The sequence below is a fragment of the Vespa crabro genome, chromosome 8, assembly GCF_910589235.1.
Source record: "Vespa crabro chromosome 8, iyVesCrab1.2, whole genome shotgun sequence".
NCBI classification, from domain to species: Eukaryota; Metazoa; Arthropoda; class Insecta; order Hymenoptera; family Vespidae; genus Vespa; species Vespa crabro.
Window position 1 is genome coordinate 5,948,273 of NC_060962.1, and position 18,111 is coordinate 5,966,383.

Sequence of the window (18,111 nt, forward strand, 5' to 3'; positions counted from 1 at the left end):
AAAACAAAATTGAACTCTTACTTCACTATCTTTCCATTATATTTTCTTCAATGCAAGAAAGGATTAATATCAAGGGATAAAGAGTACAGTTAACAGAAGAAATCAATACCGTTAGAATCACGCATTGAGCGACGTTTAATATCAGAGGATAAGGAATATTAGCGCCAAATTTAGAATAAGAACCGTATCCTGTTTAAATTTAGGTACGACAACATCGGTTAATTCATCGCAAGGAAATCAACCGTTCATCACGATACCGCTTAACGTGGCGATGAGTGCCGCAGGTCTTTCATTGCCGGTGTCATCGAGAACGAGCTTGTCATCTCCGTCACCAAGATCACCGATTTCAGGGTCAGCATCTTCAGTTGCATGCGAATTGCCCTCCGACCTTACAAAGGACAGAGAGTGACAAAGGCGAAACGTAAACGGTGATGCTCATATTCGAGTCTCGCTGTGTCGTAAACCATCGGAAAAATTTCCGAAGGAATCTCGATTCGAGTCTCGAAGACGGAAGGAAAAGAGAATTCATGAAGAAGAAAAAAAAGAAGAAGAAGAAGAAGAAGAAGGATTAAGGGAAAACAAAGAACAGGAAGGTTCGAAGGAAAACGAAACGAAAGAAATATCTACGAGGATTATCAAGGATCTTAAAAATGGCGGCACGATCATGAAGGAACCGAGGAAGAAACGAATAGCCGAGAAAATTTAGACTATACAAACGAGGCCCTGGCTCTTCTTCCTTCAAGTTTTTCGCGATTAAAAATGGACTAAACGTGACAAGTGAGTCTCTCTCTCTCTCTCTCTCTCTCTCTCTCTTTCTCTCTCTCTCTCATTCTCTCACTCTCTCTCTCTCTCTCTCTCTCTCTCTTTTTCATTCTCTCACTCTCTCTGTCATTCTCCCACTCTCTCATTCGTTCACTCACTCTGTCTTTCTCTTTTCCGCTATACATCGATTTTCTTTCATCTCGGAGATCGTCGAAGAAAGATAATTCTTTGATTATTATGTCCCTTCGTTCGAGTCTTGGATGAGTTATCGCAAGTAGGTCGATCGTGACACCACCGACGACAACGACGACAACGACAACGATAACGATGATGACGACGACGACGACAACGACGACGACAACGACGACAATGATGATGACAGACGCGCGAAAGCCGCATACTTTTCTTACATCCCGATATAACTGTTTGAGATGTGACCAGTCTAAGGCATGCGACTTTTGAGTTCGGTTCAAAAGAACAGAAAGTAACAAAAGGAACGAAAAACTTTTAACTCGAATGGATATATATATATATATATATATATATATATATCCATATTTATATATATATGTATATGTATATATATATATGCACATACATAAAGCACGAATTCTACCGATCGAAAATTAATTTCTCCGAAATTAGCAGGGTTGGATGGGTTGGTGGGGTTGGGGGGAGGGGAAGAAATTAGAATATAATCGATCGTTGATTTTTGTATTCGCGTGAGTTTATTTCTAAACATCATCATTGTTCGAGTATACGAATTTTCAAATGACAATGATAAATATTAAAAGAAATCATATTGTAATATCTATTTGGTACGATATATATCGGTATTGATTTTGCGTCATGAATCGGATAAATCTCGGAATGATAGGAAACAGATACGTTTGTTAAAAAAAAAAAAAAAAAAAAAAAAAAAAAAAAAGAATTCATTCTAAATTTATTAACGAGATACATTTTGCATCGAGTACGATGTTAAAAGAAAAACTGAAACATTTTCTTTAAAATATATCTACTTATACACGATATGACGAGATCTATCGGATGATATATATTTCAATTCGTATTCGAAAAAAAAAATTTATTTTTGTTGAACAGTGAATTATTAAATTCCGTATGCTCATGAACAATCGATCCTTCATTCTTCGTCGTACCATGAAAATCTTTTGAAAAAATGGCCAAACACTTAAATTAATAATAATTAATTTAATTTTGTTTGTTTATCAAGGAGAATTTTAAATTCTTTACGACGACGGTCAATGGAGGGATGATTTTTCTCTGGAAAAAAAAAAGAAAAAGGAAGAAAGTAAATGCTATAACATTTTAATCATATGGTTTTCTAACAATTTGATTTCTTTTCTTTTTTTTTTTTTTCTTCTTATATTTATCAATATCCAATCGGTCTTATGACAATTACAATCGGATTTAATTCTCCATCACTATTTTCCTTCTCGACGATCTTTACAAGTTCCTTATTTAATGTTTACCTTAGTTATGAGAAGATCGTCTTCGAAGATCTAAAAAATGTCGATAAGCCGAGTGTAAGTATTTTTCTATAGATCAGTTTTCTTTTTTCTATTTATTTTCTTTTTCTTTCTTTTTTTTTTCAACCAATCACGATAACAACAAATACTTTCACACATTAGGACATCGCGATTGCTTAAAAAGAAAATAATAGCAAAAATTGAACGTACGTATGATCGATAAGTAATTTGTTTGAATATTTACGATCATGCACGTTCTCCTCAAATTATTAATGAACAATAAACAAAATACAATGGTTATTTTAGCGATCGATATTATCTAAAAAGTTTTAATCCGTCAGATGAAACGCAACTGACTCGATCGAATCCGATACGTTCGTCGATAGTGATACGCTCGAATTAACAAGATAGAAGAACGATCATGCCTTGGTGAGATCAATTAATTAAGATCAATTGAGAAAGATCGTGGAGTGTCATATCGAACACCTTGTTTAAATTTCATTAGCTCGACCGATCGAGGAGAGAGGGCTCTTTTATGCCCTATACGACAGATCCAACTCGTGACTCGATAAAAAGTGCGTGAAAATGGACGATTCATCGGTTTTATGTTTCAGGACGTTCTGAAAATTATACTACAGGGTTACGGTATAATCGTTCAAACAACGTATCTCCAATTATTCGATTCCCGAATACGCACTGCCAATTACGAGACTGATACTATACATGATTTCTTATTGATGTTGCAACGATCCTGCGAGAAGAAAGTTGGATTTTTGTAATTGGATCACGAGGATCGGATGGATGATCCAATTCGAAAAATGTCTATGTCGAATAGATCCTGATTTCGAATAGAAAGAATTTTTGATATGAATGAATTATTAGCAAACAGTGCGAAAAGATATAAGTATATTCCATCAAATAAGACAATTTCAAAATATCTTTCTTCTCGATCTTTCCTTGATATTATTACGAATATCAAAAATACGAAGATCGATGAAGTTACATCTAACAAATCCTATACTCTTTCCTCGTCAACTATCGATTTATGAAATGAAATTGTAAATTCGTATTCATATCTAATTGTCCTCATTTAAAATCAACATAACATTTGATATAATGCAATTTAAAGTCGCCGAAAAGAGAAAGCAGATTATATATGTATATATATATATATATGTATATATATATATGTATATATGTATATATATATATATATATATAATACACACACAATTTTATATTACTTTATGTAGAATCTTGTCACGATCTATCTCGAATATATAAATAAGATAATTCATAATAATTCATAATAATTCATGGAACGAAGAGTCTTCGTTAATTTTTGATAAAGATGAGTTCGATCTAATATATGATACACAAAAGTGAGATCTGACGTTGAAATTTAGATCGGATCGATTAATATATAAAATCGATGATATTAATAATGATTAATAATGGTACTTTCGTAAAAGACCTATTAATAATAATGAAGAAGTAGAGATATTATTAAGAAGACCTTGAAGAAATGGAAGTCGTTGGGTCTTGTACGATCTTAATGGTGATATGATATATTTGGATTATTTCAGATAAAATAATAACCATAAGATATCATGGAGTATCTTAAATGGCCGATTGAAAAAAAAAAAAACCTTGAACGACGTGATTATGTTAAAATAAATAACGAAGATATGAGCATTTTTATTGGACGCGTATGTCGAAATGAATTTAGCTTTTTTTTTTTTTATTTGTTATTGGTTTTTTTTCTTTTTTTTTTTTTTTTTTTTTTCTTTTATTCGTGACTTAGTCATTTAACGACATTATTTTTATTTTTAATTTCGTTTTATTACATTTTGTAATACGTACCTTTATGTATGCAAGTTGAAAGAAATCTCGTTATTAGAAGCGACTAGCAATAGATGTATTTGGATATAAAAAAAAAAAAAAAAAAGAAAGAAGAAGTAGAAAAAAATAATATCTATGTACATGTGCCGTTCAATACGAACTACTAGTCAAAACTAAAGGCTAGATTTAGCCTAATAACGTGCAATAACGTTGTGATTATACGAAATTTTAATTGTACATGTAATGATGGTGCATTTTTAATCGCGCCAAAACTTTACAGAGAAATAAATGAATAGAGAGCATCGTTTTATTAACTTTCGCGTATGAATTTTGTAAATCAACGAACGATATCTATGTTCGATTAAAGGGGAAAAATTAAAAAAGAAAAGAAAAAAAAAAGAAGAAACAAAGAAGAAAGCAAAAATAGAAAAAAAAAAGGATTAAGAATTCTTATAAAAAAATTTTGCGATTTGCGTAAAGGCTTATTTTTATAAACTAATGTGAGTATATTATAAGGAAATAAAGGATCGAAGAATTGACGGTAAGTTGGTACCGTTTTACTTTACAGGCCGTACAGATTTTACGCCTAAACCCCGACAAGATGGAGTTCACAAAAGAAGTATTAATTATTCTTTTTCTTCATATTCCTGATCCTATCGAACATCGTATCATTTCGTAATTAAAGATCCTTTAAAGAGCTTACATTTCTTTGTGATTGATCTGTTTGCAATAAAAAAATGTTTTCAACTTTTGACGATAAACTTAATCGTTCGATGATTTGAATCACAGTCATACTTACAGAAATTAAAATTGCACGTTCTTTCGAATTTTCTTAATTAATTTCCATCGATTAAATAATTTTATGTTCAGATAATTTTTTTTTCTTTTTTTTCTTTTTCTTTTTTATATACCAATTTATGCAAATAGAATGTTCTGTAGGTAATATAAAGGTCAACATATTAAATGTATAATCAATATGAGTCTTTCCACATACATTCATAATATTATAATATATCTAATAATAGTATTCAAAATTTTCTTTTATTAATATAGTAAAACTTTTTTTCAAGATATTCATCATTAATATCAATCAATTTATGATGTCAACGACATCGACATTATATATTATATATATATATATATATAACGCAATATATATATATAGTGCAATCCAAATGAAAAATACCGCTTAAAATATCGCAAAAAAATTCGATAAAATCATTTCTCATGTAAACTGCCTAAAAATAGAAACACCCTGTGTTTTTAATTAAGACGAAGAAGAGGACAAGTATTTTTCTCATCATTAAATTGAGGAATGTAATCTTTGTAATAAAATAATATACATAGAGAGATGTCCGAATGAATGAATTTATCAATTACATCGATCATTATGTCGATACGGAACGATTGGGATTAACATTGAGATGACATGTTAATGAGAATGGAATGTACGGGCGCAAATGGAAGAAAAACAAAAACAAAAAAGAAGAAAAAAAAAGGGTGGAAAATCAATATCATAATTCGATCGGTTCCTTGGAAATGTCTTCATGCGTGCCAAATAGTTACGTGACAAAATTAAAAAAAAAAAAAAAAAAAGAATAGAAGATAAGGGAGTAATTATTATTGACTTCCAACAACTTTATATGTCTTGTAATAAACATTTTGAGAAAAAAAAAACAAAAAAAACATTGTTATTTTCTTATCGATCACGAGCTATTTGTAGTTTCTTATTAATATTCTTTTACGCAAGCTTCGTTTTAATTCTTAACAATAATTATTAAAATTAATTTCAAAGGACCGACTTTATTATGATCTAATAAGAAATCACCGCGTATCTAAGCAATAATATGTATTGTACATACATACATACATACATACATACATACATCCATACATACATACATACATACATACATACATGCAAACATACATACATACATACATATATGCATATGTAGGTACAATTTTACCTTTAACAGAGGTGTTATTATATTTTATATGTATATGAATGCTGTGTAACTTTTTTTATTATATATTTATCGAGGTTGTATCGTGGCACAAAGAATGCTCGTAACCAGGATATTGTAACGAATGTAAAATGTATAGTTTCACATATCTCGTTGTTTCTTTTAAACTAACTATAAATATATTACGCTGTGAAACAGTGGTGTGCCATTGTTTGAATTGTTGCGAAGTATGTGTTTGATATGAAGAGAAATGAAATATAATTGTGAAAATTATAATTTTGTGTATGAGGTGTGCCTTAAGTAATTATATATATATGTATATATATACACATATATATATTATATATTATATATATATTATATGTATGTGTATGTATATGTGTATATATATATATATATATGTATGATGTATATGTATATATATATATATACTTTTTTAAAATGAACAAGTAGTATTTTTATACTATAACCTCAGCTACGTATGTTACTTAAATACATATAATGTAAGACGTTGATGAGCGAAGACTTCGAAGCAAATTAATATGGAGAATTTAAATGATTTTTTATCTAACTAAAAAGCGTACTTAGCAAAATATAAATTTTATTAGTGTATAAAACAATATGATAATTAATGTTATCTTATTGTAGAGAATATTGTTATTAAATCGGAAAGGTTTTAAAGTATTGTAAAATTGTAAAATACATTGATCAAAAACTCATCTACATTCATTCGTATTATATTGAAATAAATTTTTATTCGCGAAATATCAACAATATGATTGACGAACGAAATGCATTATTTGTATAGAAGAGAGAGAGAGAGAAAAAAAAAAAAGGAAAAACTCCATACAAAGCAAACGTTGTCTTTGTTCGACGTATAATCTTATTGGATATTCCGTTCGATTTTAGTAAGAATGGAATTTATTCTATCTGATACTATTCGGAGAACGAAACAGATTTTGGTTCCATCGGAATTGACCAATAGATAATCTTCGTTCTTACTTGACGAATATATCTACGAAGATTATGAAATTTTTTGTAGGATATATTTCTTTCTAATATCCTTTTAATTTGTCTTATATGTGAAATAATTCAAACATATAATTACACGGATATTAAGCGAATGCAATTGTTTACGATAACTTATCTTCTTACTGTAATCTTTCGTTTATCTTAACAGTGAGATAACACTGTTTTATCTATAATTTCTTTCTATGCAAACGATAAAAGAAAAAAAAAAAAATAGAAAAAAGAAAACAATCTCATCAGGAAAATATAAAAATGGTTATATCATTTATTAGATAAAGTATTCATCTAAAGTGCTGCTATTAAATTCTTTATGGTATTGTAAAAAAAAAAAAAAAAGGAAAAAGAAAAAGAAAAAGAAAAAACGTTATATCAAAGGTATGCTCTAATTCGAATTCAAATTTATCCAATTTATCGATTTAAAAAAGGGGGATTGACGATTTCAATCGTATTTCATATAAAAATTCAACGGTACATTCTTCCATCGTAGTAAGATTTCTCGTTCATGATCAAGCTGCAGCTTGGTGGCGACTCTTAAGTAACGTACCGTCATGGCGACATTACCGCCACGAAAAAATCCAACCGCGACGAAAATTTCGAAGCAACAGTTGACTCCTTTACAAACACTTTTACAACTTGGATTTCCGAAACATCGAGCGTAAGTATTGTAAGAACAATATGATTCTATTATTATCGAAAACAAAGAAATTTCGATTCGCATTAACATTTTATTGTATTTACTCTGAGTGTCATTGTAAACAAACAGCTGTCAAAATATATAAGACATTTGTAATTCGTATGATTTTTCGTCTATAATCATTGTAATTACATTTTTACATTTTCTTTTTATAATTTTTAATATATTTTATAAGAAAAAAAAAAAAAAAACTTAATTATATTTAATCATTTTTACATTATACAACAATTATTGTTTTATTTGTTTTACTCAGACGCATTAAATTTTCATTATTAAAGAATTTGTTATGCAAAAGGATTATTTTTCTTCGTTCGCCTATAAATTTTTACCTGATTACAGGGAAAAAGCATTAGCTGCTACTGGACATCGTGGTGTTCAGCTTGCATCTGACTGGTTACTTGCCCATGTCAGAGATCCGACTCTAGATTTTATTACACACAGACAATATGTCTTATATGCTTGTCCTACAGGAGCATTGGCAGAACGTCTTTTAACATTTTGGGCAGAAAGTAAAGAATTAGGTTGGAATGGGGCACATAACTTTATACCACATATTACACTTGTATCTTTTTTTCAAGTAAGTATTACAATTAATGTTTACATGATAAAATAGTTAAAGTAAAAAAGAATCATTAATCTTCTGTTAGGTAAACTGTTTGTATCTTTTTTTCAATTATTTTTATTCCTAGGCATCAGATGAATTAACTCCAGAACTTGTAAGTTCTCTTGAAAATATCATCGATTTAGATGAACTTTGTGATCGTATTGATTTGGAAACATATGTTTCGCCCAACTTTATGGGACTTTTCGTCAAAGATGCAGACACTAAATGGCTTACAAAAATTTCTACCAATTATGTTGATAAACTAACAAGTTTAGGTATTACTGCCAAACCTCAAGTAAAATCATTGCATCTCACATTGGCTTATCAGTTTCCTAGCAACTTATTTCAACCTCTCCGTTTGATGGTTGAAAAGTTGGGACCAACTACACCGGACAATTGGGAACTTAGATTATACTCTAGAGATACTAGGTTACAAAATTCTCATGTCCATAAAGTTATACACGCGTATACATCTAAAGAACATGATGACTTAGAATTAAGAGTAGGAGATTACGTTTATATACCAGAAGGAGCATGTAATGCTTCTACCGATGGATGGGTCGAAGGTACTTCCTGGTTAACAGGAACTTCAGGTCATTTACCTTTAAATCATACAAAACGAACAGCTGAATCAGATTCATGGACACTGCATACTACTATACAAATTAATAATAAGAAAAGTGAAACCGTGGAAGAAGAGGCAATGCCAAAAACAAGAAAACAACAACCATCATTGTTATCTACTGAAGATTCTGTAGATACACCAGATGGAATAGAAATAAATAAAGAATCAGTAATTTCTTGAAACATTTGAATTATTATATTAATTAAATAATATTTATTTTTAATTCGTATTTTTGTTTTTACATAGATAGAGGAGGCCTCTTCATCACCTATAGTTTCTGCAAGACAGATCTTCATATGTCGTCATGGAGAGAGAGTAGATTTTACATTTGGTGCATGGATCCCATATTGCTTTGAAGAAAATGGTTGTTATGTACGTAGAGACCTAAATATGCCAAAGGAGATACCACTAAGGAATATACGAGACTTTCAAAACGATAGTCCTTTAACGACAGTTGGGGAAGTACAAGCAGGATTGGTTGGCGAAGCAATGAAATCATCTAACATAAAAATAGATGTTGCTTTTACTTCGCCATCTCTCAGATGTGTTCAAACGCTTGCTCATATTTTAAAAGGTTTAGATTTAGATATACCCATGAAAATAGAACCAGGTTTAATAGAATGGTTAGCATGGTATCCAAACGGTATACCTGTCTGGATGACTTCTGAAGAATTAATTAATGCAGGTTTTAATGTGGATAAAAATTATAGCGAAATAATTCAAGCAAAGGATCTTCCATTAAAAGAAAATGCAGCACAGTATTATGAAAGAAGCTACGATTTAATTAAACGGATAATTGAAAGTACGGTAGGTAACATTCTCATAGTAGCTCATGCTGCTTCTTTAGCAGCTTGTACTAAACAACTGACTGGTGGTCAGATACCACCAGCAGCAGAAGTAACGAAATTAGTTCAACGAGTACCATACTTGGCATGTTTAGCCGCTCGCGAAGAATTGAATGGGTGGCAACTTCACCCACCTCCTTTTCCTCCTATCACGCATACTAGTAATAGTAGATTTGACTGGAAGGTCTTAATGTAAAAAATATAAAAAATATTGAACAATTGAATTAACCTTTGAAACATAATAGAATCGCAATCATAAAAGACTGTCATGATACAATGAATTTTATATAAGAGAATAGTTGATATTGAAATTATCGAGATCAAGAACAGACATAAGCAGTCTTGCTTCAAACATATAATACAAAACATATGATATTTTCTTGTTTAGTAATTAAGAACATTGAAAAATAATGAATATGAAATATTGGCAGTTCGTTCTGCCCTTCCAAGACAAAAATAATAATTGTAATATGTAGGATAGATTATGTAGGAATTTACTTATGTTGTACCTGCATTTCGATTTATCGTAAGTTCGAAATAAGAATAACTTATTTACTAGTTTTAAATGTGAACCATTGAATAATTAAATATCAGTTCTTCAATTTAAATGATTATAAAAATCAGTGCAAAAATAATTTTATGAACTGTTTCCTATCATATATAACTTCATTTTTTTGCAACATTAATGAAAATTGATATAATTGCCATTTTATATTTGAACTAGAGTGCTGCATTTTACAAAGCCAATTTAAACTTTCCAATCAGCTTATATTTTATTAAAATTTTGTTCATTAAAGAATATGCAATATCAATGTCAATATTTTTATTTTATAGAATTTTATTAGTAAAAGAAGATTTAGATAATTGTGTCAATTGATCATGACAATTCAAGATCAATGAATTAAAGAAAAATTATAATATTTTTTTTTGTAAATGATTACATGTATATGTACACACTCATAAGAGATTTGTTTGATGTATATTGTTATGTTTACCAAAGATATATAGAGTATATAATATACTATTTTATTAAAATTATAAAATAAATGATAAAGAGTAAATATATACATTTTGCCTCCACATGGTACAAATTTATGAAAATATATAATATAGAGCTTATTCATTCTAATTATGTTTAGATGGCATATGTTATATACAGTAAAAAATATAATAAAATTCATTCTAAGAAAGGCACAACATTTTAATCTTCTATTTTATAGATTATTTAGAAGATATCAAACATGTCCACGCTCCTTTAGTTTAACTATTAAAGTATCGACATCAGGTACTATTGTACCAGCCTGCCTAACAGGTGGTTCTTCTACAGAAATAATTTCAATTCTGGCGGACGTATCTATGCCAAGATCCTTTGAACTAATTTTTTTAATTGGTTTCTTTTTTGCTTTCATAATATTTGGTAATGTGGCATAACGAGGTTCATTAAGACGAAGATCGGCACTGAGAACAGCTGGAGTTTTTAACCTGAGTACTTCCAAACCACCATCTATTTCTCGTGTAATAGTCAATTCACCATTACCATGTTCGATCTAATAATAGAAGAAATGACAAAAGAAGTAAAACAAATATTTTAATATCTTATATTAATAAATCCATTATATTTTCGAATGATTATTACCAATATTAGAAAGTAATATAATACAAATTAAAAAGACTTATTTTACCTTACTGCAAAATGTTCCTGACGGCCAATCTAAATTACCAGCAATCATTTGGGCAGTTTGATTACTGTCATCATCGATAGCTTGCTTTCCGACAATAATCAAATCAATTTTCTCATCTATTGCAAGTTTTGCTAAAATCTTAGATACATGAATCGGCTGCAAAGTTTCATATTCTGTTGGTGATATTTCAACGTGTATTCCACGATCAGCACCCATGGCTAGTGCAGTTCTCAAACTATCTTGTGCCTGAGAAGGACCACATGTAACCGCAATTACTTCTTGTGCTAATTTTTTTTCTTTCATTCTTATAGCTTCCTCAACAGCTATCTCATCGAAAGGATTCATTGAATGTTTAATTCCATCAGTAATAACTCCTGTTTTATCCGGTTTAACACGGATCTAAAAAATCAGAAAAAAATGTTCATTACAAAACATTTTTAAAAAATCCATAAAATCTCTATGTTACCAAGTATTTTTCATTATTCGTTAAAAACTAACGAATAACATTTAACAACATCAAATTTGATGAGATATGATAAATTTAGTTTTTTTTTTTCTTTTTTTTTTTTTCTGCCCTTTCAATTTAAACTTTTCTATTCTTAGATATTTTATAAGCCAAAATTTACCTTGACCGCATAATCGATTACCCTTTTCACACCAACAAGTACACGTGACATATTTAATAATAATATTAAATTTAATAATATTATATATAATAATATATTGAAAAAAATTGAGAAAATATGAGTATTTAATTGAGTAAACTATGTTTACATAAGTTATCTTTACTAGAGGTACTGGATAGAAATCTAGGAGTAACTAACTGCAGTTATTAATATAGTGGTATTTGTCTGTGACGTGGCAAACATCTACAGTTCAAAGTCTAAATGCTATCAATTTGTATGAAAAGAATAATATTAATAGATAAAATATGTTATTAAACGTATGATTGTCACATTTCTTTCGAAATTTGATAATTACAATGAGAGATTATAAGAAAATAAAATGAATGAAAAAACTCTGGTAGTAAGTTTATAAATTTTGAATCAATGTCTTTTAAAGATTCTTAATCGATTTCCATTTAATATAATAATAATGGAATTAATATAATTTATTTAATAAAAACAAATATAAACATTAATTAATATGATAATTGACTTTTCGAGAATACATTCGAAAATTTAAATCATTCTCTTTATAAAAAGTATTTAAAATGTAGGGATCTTGTTATTTAATTATATAGGGACATTTAATTTACTTTATATTATCGTAAATGAAACCAAAAGGACTTAATGCAATAGAACTTTGAATCGAGACAGATTTTGATTCTAAATTTTGTTTTCTTCTAATCATTCGTATTTTTTATAATCTTAGATTATTACAATATATTCGTGTCATAATACAGTATTAAAATTCCTATGGCTTTTGTTATATACAATCGTTTATTTTATTTACTAGGTTACACTTACAAATTAAAGTAATCAAGGTATAAATCAACGTGGAAAAATTCATTAATATATAAATACATTCATAATCTTAGAAGTCTATGCAATAAATCAAAATATATCAATTTTCACGTATATGACCAAGACTCGTACACTCTTTTTAACTTCATATAAGATTATTTGTTTAATCCTTTTGAGATCTCGTCTGTAATAAATGACGCTAAGAAAAGTACCCTTTCTATTAAGACATTATTCTATAAAAACATTTTTAAAAAATGCATCACTGTGCATAGTGCATTGTGCTACGGGCTTGTGAAGTCCGGAAGTAAATACATCACTGATAAAAAGTCAGTCGATTCATTCCTTCCATTAATACTCTGGCAGTTTGTTCAAATACTTTGTAATACATATCAATATGCCTAAAATAAAAAAAGAAAAAAAAATATATATACATAAATATACGTATACATTATTTATAAGATTTATTCATGCTTAGTTATTAAAATAAAATAATCATTACCTTAACACTAATGGAAGTATCATAACCTCCTTTATGTTGCATTCTTTCTTGAATAGTAGATAAGCAATCTCCAGTCATATTGAAATCATCGCTACTTATATGTCCTGTATGCCGAAAATTTGTAGGTTCTCCTATCATGCTTCGATCTATCCTAAGTCTGTGATGGGTCTTATGTTTTCCATTTCGTGAACGAGGTTCTTGCTGATACAAACAACATGTAAAACATTGTATCCAAAGTTCGCTACTACCTGCCATTCTCATTAAAGTTTTAATTTTTCTATTTCAATTTGTTTTAATCTCAAATCTGAAACAAATGATATATTACAAATTAAATATTACAAATATTTTACGAACATTTTACAGTTTCTAAATCTAATGAGATCACACTACTAAAATAACTTGATACATCTTAACCTATACGCAACACAAAACAGTTATGGTATTATATTTGGATAATACATTATTTACTTTATTTACACTATACGTATTACAGTACAACATTTATTATAAATATTGTAAAACACACAAAAGCTTATTCAAAAGTTATTTTCATGTTACTTTTTTTTTTTTCTTTTTTTTACTTCTTTGATGTTCCAGTTCGTTCTAACCCGCCAAGAAGCATGACGGACAACCCTATATATAACGATCATATATTGTATGTTTTCTGCTACCCTGAGCCAAGCGCAATTAATCGATCCAGTTTAAAAATTGGACAAACTTAAATCTTTACTTGATTGGTCAGATATAAATGTACATATTTAATAGTTTCAATGTGTAATCATATTATTGTTACATTTAACAATGTCATATCTTTGATATCTTATAGAAAAGTAAAACGAATCATTAAAATATTTTTTTTTTTAATGTCAAATTGTAAATCTTGTTAAATTTTATTTTATTATATACGATTATATTCGTTATATCATTAAAAAGATAAATGTTTTAATCATTTGTAGCTATATTCACTTCGGCGCTCGAAGCGACGAACAACGCTTGAATTGAACTACCTGAAGCTACTGTAGCTCATGCATGGTTCCAGTGAAAAGTTGCTTGAGTCACCTTAGGTCGTTTCTTTATGTAGTTGCTTTTGTGAGATACGACGGCATCTTTTATATACAACGGAATATTGTTTTGTTATAAATATGTGTGCAATAAAAAAATTTGAAACAATATAAGATGAAGTATTTTCGAAGTTACACATTCAGTACGTTAATTGAAATTTAACCAACAGTAGTATTGTGTTTTAACCGTGTGATCAATTGGATGAAATTATCGAAACATACTTCTCTCTTGTGGTAATTTTCTTGAATATTCTATTATACGTTACCATGAAACATTTCCCTTTAAAATTATTGTGTAGTAGTATTAATATGAGTGCAATATTATTTTGAATGACTTTATTTATCATTGATTCTTCTGCCTGTCTTAAGAACGTTAATTATGGCGAACGAAGTGCAAATGAATGAAGTGCAAATGAACGAAGAATTTGAACCAGTGACAATCGCCATGAATGTAGACAAATCGGTAGTTGAAGAGTGAGTAGGGCATTTTTTATTTTCTTTATATTTAGAAATATTTCTCTATGTAAAGTGAATTTTTTTTTTTTTTTTTTTTTTTTTTTTTTTTTTTTCATTATGTAATAAATATACTAAAATTGAGTTTACAATTTCTCTTTAGATTGGCAGAGGCAAAGAAGGAAATAGCAAATCAATATTATTCTCTGAAACAATACAAGAAAGCATTAATCGGGTACAATGAAGTTATTGGTTAGTATATTTATATTATTTTATATAATGAAACTAATCTCTTGCTCTATAATAAAAAATAATGGTGATTCTAGAAATGTGTTCAGATGAACCACGTTATTATGGTAACAGAGCAGCATGTTATATGATGCTTGGCCTATATCGTAACGCTTTAGTTGATGCTAAAAAGTGCATTGAATTGGACCCAATGTTTCTCAAAGTACATATATTTGTGTTATATAAAATATTCTGATATTTCAAATATTTGTGTTATGTAATTATATTATTTTTATTTCTTTAGGCATATGTCAGGGTTATTAAATGTTCTTTGATTTTGGGTGATATCATAGAGGCTGAGACTAATATATCAAAACTTTTGGAACTAGATCCTGACAATAAAACAATAACATCAGAACAAAAGGATTTAGAGTATATACAGAAATATTTGAAAGATGCAGACGCTGCTTATGCAGTGAAAGATTTCCGTAAGGTTAGAGGTTTGTGCAAATATAATGCTCATTTTCACTGCTAACTAACAACTGTTAGCAAAGATTATGCAAAATCTAGTACTACTATTATAGACGAACATAAATTTGGAAGAGCACATGAAAAACATTATATTATATCATTAAAAGTGTACAATCATATTATTATATTTTTCAAACCAATATTCCTTTTGTTAATAGGTTGTATATTGTATGGATCGATGTTGTGATGTAAGCACATCTTGTACAAGATTCAAATTGATCAAAGCTGAATGTCTTGCATTTTTAGGGAGATACGAAGAAGCACAAGAAATTGCCAAGTAGATTAATATTCATTTTCTGCATAGATCTTATGCAATCTGAATTGTATTCTATTAATTTCTATATTTAATATTCTTCTTATATTTTAGTGACATTTTACATATTGACAAACAAAATGCAGATGCTATTTATATTCGTGGTATGTGTTTATATTTTCAAGATAGTGTTGATAGAGCTTTTGCACATTTCCAACAAGTATTAAGATTAGCGCCTGATCATGATAAAGCATTGGATATTTACAAGGTAATAAAATTTAAATTTATTATGTTAAATTAATTATATGTAAATGTATGTAATATTAACTAATTTTAACTATTATTATTTTAACTAATATTAACTATTCCTTTACATTCAGAGAGCAAAAGCTTTAAAAAAGAAGAAAGAAGATGGAAATGCTGCATTTAAAATGAAACGCTATCAAGAAGCATATGATTTATTTACAGAGGCTTTAACTATAGATCCCCAAAATGTAATGACAAATGCGAAACTTCATTTTAATAAAGCAACAGCAGCTACTAAAGTAAGTTAAAAATATTGTATATTATGTTATATATGTTTTATTTATTATATCTTTGTTATGTACTTAATATATCGTTTGTTTGTTATGTACTTAAATAGAAAGTGTTCCTCATTGTTACAGTTAGGACGAATAAGAGAATCGATCACAGAATGCACAGAAGCTTTAAAACTTGACGAAAATTATTTAAAAGCTTTACTTAGGAGAGGATCGTCTTATCTGGAATTAAATGAATATGAAGAAGCTGTTCGTGACTTTGAGAAAGCATGTAAAATAGATAATAGTCGTGGTATGAATATTATATATATATAAATATAATTATTAAAATATTATCCAATAAAATAAAAACTAATTCATTCTGTATTTAATATATTATTTTACAGAAAATAAGAGATTCCTCACTGGAGCGAAAATGGCATTGAAAAAGTCTAAAAGGAAAGATTATTATAAAATATTAGGTATCGATAAAAATGCATCAACCGATGATATTAAAAAAGCATATAGAAAACGGGCTATGGTCCATCATCCAGGTATAAAACCGATAATAATAATACTAATACATAAAAAAAAAGCATACATAAAATGGTAAATCATTTAGTATACTGTAAAAAAAAATAATTTTTATATTTATTTGGATAATTATTTTTATCAGATCGTCATGCTAATGCAACTGAAGGGGAAAAGAAGGAACAAGAAAAAAAATTTAAAGAAGTTGGAGAAGCATATGGTATTTTGTCAGACCCCAAAAAACGTTTACGTTATGATAGTGGCCATGACATGGATGATACTGATAATAACATGCAAGGTATGTAAAATTATTTATTATTCAATGACTTAATACAAAACTATGAATATTTCAAAATGATAAAAAATTTTTATAGATGTGGATCCTCGTGGAATGTTTCCAACCTTTTTTGCTCAAGATGGGGGCTTTCAATTTCGAACTGAATTTTACAATGGTTACAGTTTTCATTTGGGTTAATAACATTCCAAAGCACATCATGATATCACAGTATATCGTATTATCATCTTAGTTTATTTAATATAAAAATATAATGTTTTACCCTTTGCAGTCATATATATTTATTGGTCTTGATATTTAGATCACCATGTACAAAGTTGTATACTTATAGTAGATTATTTTTTATAAATTTGCTTTTTTTTGTTTTTTTTTCTTTTTTTTTTTTTTTTATTCATAAATAAGCAAATTCTCATTATTTCCAAATATCATAAATACAATGTTTTTCACAAAAACAAAAAGAAAAAAATGAAAATCAATTGAGTAATACGATAATATTTAACTTACATTCTTTTAAAAATACTTTCTCTAATCCATCTAATTTGCATGATACTACAATTCGTTTATTCTATTTCATGATATTCTTAGAATTAAATATAGTAAATGAAATGCATAGAAAAATTATACATTGAAGCCCTGTTATTGTTATTATAAATGATAATAAAAATTTACAGCTATACTATAGCAAAGTGTGTTTTGTCACCTAATGTATGTCTTATTGAAAATAAATGCATGTCTTATC

At 28.5% G+C, this 18,111-nt stretch overlaps 5 protein-coding genes across 9 annotated transcripts in view; 3 read left to right on the forward strand and 2 right to left on the reverse strand.

Moving 5' to 3' along the window:
- Positions 1–6,334, forward strand: part of LOC124426116 (serum response factor homolog) — a 32,699-nt gene extending 26,365 nt beyond the window's left edge. Inside the window, exon 5 of the mRNA XM_046967411.1 lies at positions 204–6,334. Coding sequence (XP_046823367.1) covers positions 204–409 — 206 coding nt within the window. The 3' untranslated portion in view covers positions 410–6,334. The remainder of the gene's footprint in view (positions 1–203) is intronic.
- Positions 6,335–6,420: 86 nt separating this feature from the next.
- Positions 6,421–10,712, forward strand: LOC124426114 (protein UBASH3A homolog). Its single transcript, XM_046967408.1, has 4 exons — positions 6,421–7,742; positions 8,121–8,358; positions 8,471–9,178; positions 9,257–10,712. The coding sequence occupies exons 1-4, from the start codon at positions 7,636–7,638 to the stop codon at positions 10,049–10,051; spliced, it is 1,848 nt and encodes a 615-aa protein (XP_046823364.1). The 5' UTR covers positions 6,421–7,635; the 3' UTR covers positions 10,052–10,712.
- A 148-nt stretch (positions 10,713–10,860) lies between these two features.
- LOC124426117 (electron transfer flavoprotein subunit beta) lies at positions 10,861–12,375 on the reverse strand. Its single transcript, XM_046967412.1, has 3 exons — positions 12,164–12,375; positions 11,538–11,936; positions 10,861–11,402 (listed from the first exon to the last, which is right to left on the reverse strand). Exons 1-3 carry the CDS (start codon positions 12,212–12,214, stop codon positions 11,091–11,093), a joined length of 762 nt encoding a protein of 253 aa, XP_046823368.1. The 5' UTR covers positions 12,215–12,375; the 3' UTR covers positions 10,861–11,090.
- Positions 12,376–12,960: 585 nt separating this feature from the next.
- LOC124425880 (CDC42 small effector protein homolog) lies at positions 12,961–14,179 on the reverse strand. 4 transcript variants are annotated; one of them, XM_046966885.1, is made up of 3 exons: positions 14,061–14,179; positions 13,503–13,806; positions 12,961–13,401 (listed from the first exon to the last, which is right to left on the reverse strand). In XM_046966885.1, the coding sequence occupies exons 2-3, from the start codon at positions 13,761–13,763 to the stop codon at positions 13,393–13,395; spliced, it is 270 nt and encodes an 89-aa protein (XP_046822841.1). In that variant the 5' UTR covers positions 13,764–13,806; positions 14,061–14,179; the 3' UTR covers positions 12,961–13,392. The 4 variants fall into 4 exon arrangements, with proteins under 4 accessions (XP_046822841.1, XP_046822840.1, XP_046822843.1 ...); XM_046966884.1 differs by having other exon boundaries at positions 13,971–14,132; XM_046966887.1 differs by having other exon boundaries at positions 13,980–14,127.
- Positions 14,180–14,504: 325 nt separating this feature from the next.
- LOC124425871 (dnaJ homolog subfamily C member 7) lies at positions 14,505–18,053 on the forward strand. Of its 2 annotated transcripts, XM_046966871.1 has the most exons (12): positions 14,505–14,797; positions 14,933–15,037; positions 15,180–15,268; positions 15,343–15,467; positions 15,549–15,737; positions 15,934–16,052; positions 16,143–16,296; positions 16,409–16,573; positions 16,694–16,859; positions 16,954–17,100; positions 17,223–17,375; positions 17,452–18,053. In XM_046966871.1, the coding sequence occupies exons 2-12, from the start codon at positions 14,943–14,945 to the stop codon at positions 17,550–17,552; spliced, it is 1,503 nt and encodes a 500-aa protein (XP_046822827.1). In that variant the 5' UTR covers positions 14,505–14,797; positions 14,933–14,942; the 3' UTR covers positions 17,553–18,053. The 2 variants fall into 2 exon arrangements, with proteins under 2 accessions (XP_046822827.1, XP_046822828.1); XM_046966872.1 differs by lacking the exons at positions 14,505–14,797; positions 15,343–15,467.
- Positions 18,054–18,111: the final 58 nt, after the last annotated feature.

Excerpts from the sequence above, each read along its gene's own strand:
- LOC124426114 (XM_046967408.1), top strand. The coding sequence starts at position 7,636 with ATGGCGACATTACCGCCACGAAAAAATCCAACCGCGACGAAAATTTCG. Across the intron at positions 8,359-8,470 it reads CACTTGTATCTTTTTTTCAA|GCATCAGATGAATTAACTCC; the intron begins GTAAGTATTACA and ends TTTTATTCCTAG. Across the intron at positions 9,179-9,256 it reads TAGAAATAAATAAAGAATCA|ATAGAGGAGGCCTCTTCATC; the intron begins GTAATTTCTTGA and ends GTTTTTACATAG.
- LOC124426117 (XM_046967412.1), bottom strand. The coding sequence starts at position 12,214 with ATGTCACGTGTACTTGTTGGTGTGAAAAGGGTAATCGATTATGCGGTC. Across the intron at positions 11,937-12,163 it reads TAATCGATTATGCGGTCAAG|ATCCGTGTTAAACCGGATAA; the intron begins GTAAATTTTGGC and ends CTGATTTTTTAG. Across the intron at positions 11,403-11,537 it reads CAGGAACATTTTGCAGTAAG|ATCGAACATGGTAATGGTGA; the intron begins GTAAAATAAGTC and ends TTCTATTATTAG.
- LOC124425880 (XM_046966885.1), bottom strand. The coding sequence starts at position 13,763 with ATGAGAATGGCAGGTAGTAGCGAACTTTGGATACAATGTTTTACATGT.
- LOC124425871 (XM_046966871.1), top strand. The coding sequence starts at position 14,943 with ATGGCGAACGAAGTGCAAATGAATGAAGTGCAAATGAACGAAGAATTT. Across the intron at positions 15,038-15,179 it reads GACAAATCGGTAGTTGAAGA|ATTGGCAGAGGCAAAGAAGG; the intron begins GTGAGTAGGGCA and ends ATTTCTCTTTAG. Across the intron at positions 15,269-15,342 it reads CGGGTACAATGAAGTTATTG|AAATGTGTTCAGATGAACCA; the intron begins GTTAGTATATTT and ends TGGTGATTCTAG.